Here is a 3580-nt window from a genome sequence, read left to right on the forward strand (position 1 = left end):
GTCATGAAGATTCCTCCCCTTGATGAACGCCGATTGATTGGCTTGGACAAGCTCATTCATGCGTGGCCGCAATCTGTTTGCAAGAAGCTTGGAGCCGATCTTGGGCAAGCTATGAACCAGGCTAATGGGTCAGAAGTCCCCCACACGACACGCGCCAGCCTTTTTGGGAACTAGGTGTTGGGGCGCGCCCGTGGCGCGCCTCTTGAGGGGGAGTTAGGCGGTGCCTGGCTGTATTCGCCCCTTTAACGCTCTTCTCTATTCTAATTAGCGTTTGGGATGAATGCTTTAATTAAGAAACTTAGCAGCCGAAATAGAAAATATATACTCTACAAAGAAAGCCCATTATGGATCTGAACATGAAACATCTGACTGACAATAGTGCACTTAACATAAGCAACAACATAGATTTAGCGTTTTGAAAAGCATGTGATAAGAGGGCCCAAAAGTAAACCATAGGTTATCACAGTATATAGCATAATTAGGAGTGCTTAGTGGTACATTATATTAGATTATATTGACACAGGGGCGGCAACGTCTTCGATGGTGCATCCAGAGGCAGTGCATGGTGACAACAAAGCGGCACTTTAAAGTGATCCTGAAATGAAATGCACAAATGTCTCCTTCGCGAATGTTGGCGCAGCAGCGAAACTCAGACCAGTTGGTGGTTATAGTGGCCCTCTTATCAGTTCCTAGCATGATGCGACATTCAGCGAGCAGATTGCCATCTGCAAGTCTGACCATGAGTGTATATCATTGTTTGGATCAATGTAGTCCAATAGGTTCTCTTCAGTATAGTTAAACTGAAAATACTGGTAGAAGAAAGCAAGTTATTTACATGGACAGAAATTGTTGTGTGATATGGAAGATAAGAGCGTGTTCTATGGATATTAATGATATTAATGGTGATAGCAAAGTACTGTTATTGAGTACATGTCTTGAGGACCCAAATTTATGAATGCTGAAGTAAAATGGCTGATGAAAGAGCAAAGAGAAGTCAATATTTCTGGTGTCTAGTTGATGATTTGAGTATGTACAGTCTACTTTTGTAAGATGACTAAACTGCTGACTGTTAAGTAGTATGAACAGAACAGAAATTTTTATATGTTAAGCATGGATAGAACAATAGTATATATAAGAAACTCTGTATGCAACTTCCGTTTGTATCGTCACAAACTTACAGCTGTAAATGTAATTAAAATGCATAAGAAAACAGCATTGTATATTCTGTACAATGGCTGGTGAAGCTCATGAAAAGATTCTCCTCTTTATCATGTGCATTTGTTCGTATTACATGGATGAAAATATGAGATGGAAAAGACATCAACCTACAATAAACCTCTTCCAGATTTAGTACCAACTTAAATACAAGAATGAAGAGCTGGTCTAAAAGAGAGTGCCAATTCTAAGTTCGTGGAGAATACATGCATACCCAGTGTACATTGGAGCAACCATTATATATCAATCATGCAAAAAATGCAATCACATACACACACGTTTATTTTCATCAGACAACACAGTGATCCCATCTAATCAACAATACTTGTTGAGAGAAACCAAGCATGTGAGTGACTTAGTAGCAGGGACAAATAACAGAGAAGGGAACGACCTGGAGACAAGAAATGTAGATGCTCTGGCGCATGATGTCGATGAGCCCGTCGTCGTAGTCGACGACGGAGCAGCGGTCAATCCAGATGTCGAAGGATCCGCGATTGTTATGGATGCCGTTGATGTCGTGGCTGCAGCCAGCCTCGAACTGGACTGAAATAATCCAGAATTAGTACCAACGACATTTGGCAGCAATAAAATACTAATGCATCTAATTATGATGCCATATGTGGCAAGTAAACAAACCCAAAGCAAGAAGCGTGTTATCATCGGTAGCACGGTTAGTCTCCTCCAGCATCTTAACAATGGAAAGGCAGGCAACAACGGAAAGATGCTCCAGATGTGCTCAACTAATAACCAAAGTAAATATGGCCAATAATATAACCTCTCCCTTTTGGTTTTGCCTTGCATCATGCCAAGATAAGAACATCAAAAGGATGTAACTTTTCTAGCCTAGTCCTTGGTGCAGGACTGACGATAGGTAGAAAGCCTCGATTTGAACAACAAAGTATATATTGTACGGAAAAAGTATACCATTATATTTATATGGGAAAGAAGTTTCCGATGATACATTTTGTAGGCATATAACATATATTTTGTTGGTCAAGCCCATGACCAGGGTTCAGAAATGAGATTGATATGGGGCTTATAGAAGGGGAAAATGGAAATTATGGTCACCAGTTAGTATTGGGGTTTGATTTTTACTGGTGGTAGATAAGATCCACCATTAGTTTCCATGGAATTGGAGGGGCAGTAAATTGCTTTTGGAGATACGAGTGAAGGCAACACACCAGCAGAAGACAATGGAGGAACAAGAAAGCAGAAAACACCCGGTTCTGTTTACGTAAATGTTGCTACTTTGCTTTAGTCCAGCCAAGTAAAAAAGAGAGGCAGAGTGAAACTGGAAATGTTCTGAAAAAAGTGAAACTGGAAATGAAATAAAAGAGGTTCTCGTCCTGTAACGCAATGCAACAAAGCCCGGACACCATTGTCTTTCTGTTCATGCAGCCGTCCATCTGCATATAAACTGGCGAAGGAGATCGGGCGAGGCAGAGACCTGTTACCTTGCTGCAGGAGCCGTGGTAGTGGGTGAGGGTGTAGGCAAAGGTGTAGGAGACAACAAAGACGAAGGCGCTGAAGAGCGCAACTGACCCACCGGACAGCACCCGAGAACGGGAACGAACAACAAAACTTAGCCAGTCCTTAAATTAACACAGGATAGTAAGTCTAAAATCTTCCAGAAAAAGGTAGCAATAACTGGACAAATGTGCACTTGTAACTCAGTTGAATCTAGACTAACTACTCTAGAGTTGAATCTAGACTAACTACTCTAGAGCTCCATGCTACAGCAACGGCTGCCTGTTGCAAAATTTAAGAGAGGCTATTGAGGTTACCTTTACGTAGGTGAAGATTTCCTTTGACAAGAACTTGCCTTTCTGATCTATGCCCACCACATTGATGTTACATCTCTAAGTTCTCGTGCAGCAGAGAAAGATCTTAACAAATAGAGCAAACCAAATCTGCTGAATCGAACAGGTAAGCTTCCTGTCTTCGGTTTACATGCTTTTTCCTAAGCTTCCATGTTTGAAAGGTAGCTAGCACTCTGTAATCATACATGAGTTATAACCATATCGGCATATGGCAATGGCAGGAGAAGATATTGTCAAATGTAAACTCTGAAAATTCTAAATTGACAACAGAAAAATAATGACATGAACATAAAAGGCATTCATCTCCTACAACTGAAGCGCGTACATCTAGCAAATTAAAGCACTCGTTCGTGTAATTAGTTTCAGATTAAGCTTTCGCACATTACCATGCATCTTTTAGAACGAAGAAATCATACATCACCAAAAAACTACAGAAAGGTTACCTAGGTGAAGACGGGAAGAAGGTGCTGCCGTCCCCTTGCTCTCCTTTGACCCATGTGACCGAAAGCCGCCGGCGCCCCCTTCCTCCTCCGCCACCGCCACCC

General features: G+C 41.6%; 1 protein-coding gene across 5 annotated transcripts; it reads right to left on the reverse strand.

Moving 5' to 3' along the window:
- Window positions 1-311: 311 nt before the first annotated feature.
- On the reverse strand, window positions 312-3577 carry LOC125531466. Of its 5 annotated transcripts, none has more exons than XR_007293249.1 (4): window positions 3479-3577; window positions 3000-3208; window positions 1607-1758; window positions 334-809 (listed from the first exon to the last, which is right to left on the reverse strand). XR_007293249.1 is itself a non-coding variant. In XM_048695860.1 (3 exons), exons 1-3 carry the CDS (start codon window positions 1901-1903, stop codon window positions 690-692), a joined length of 324 nt encoding a protein of 107 aa, XP_048551817.1. In that variant the 5' UTR covers window positions 1904-3571; the 3' UTR covers window positions 334-689. The 5 variants fall into 5 exon arrangements, 1 of the variants encoding a protein (XP_048551817.1); XR_007293247.1 differs by having other exon boundaries at window positions 1607-2807; XR_007293246.1 differs by having other exon boundaries at window positions 1607-3208.
- Between the last annotated feature and the right edge of the window lie 3 nt (window positions 3578-3580).

The sequence above is a fragment of the Triticum urartu genome, unplaced genomic scaffold, assembly GCF_003073215.2.
Source record: "Triticum urartu cultivar G1812 unplaced genomic scaffold, Tu2.1 TuUngrouped_contig_7157, whole genome shotgun sequence".
Taxonomy (NCBI): domain Eukaryota; kingdom Viridiplantae; phylum Streptophyta; class Magnoliopsida; order Poales; family Poaceae; genus Triticum; species Triticum urartu.

Excerpts from the sequence above, each read along its gene's own strand:
- LOC125531466 (XM_048695860.1), bottom strand. The coding sequence starts at position 1,903 with ATGCTGGAGGAGACTAACCGTGCTACCGATGATAACACGCTTCTTGCT. Across the intron at positions 1,759-1,851 it reads TAACACGCTTCTTGCTTTGG|TCCAGTTCGAGGCTGGCTGC; the intron begins GTTTGTTTACTT and ends GGATTATTTCAG. Across the intron at positions 810-1,606 it reads TCTACATTTCTTGTCTCCAG|TATTTTCAGTTTAACTATAC; the intron begins GTCGTTCCCTTC and ends TTCTTCTACCAG.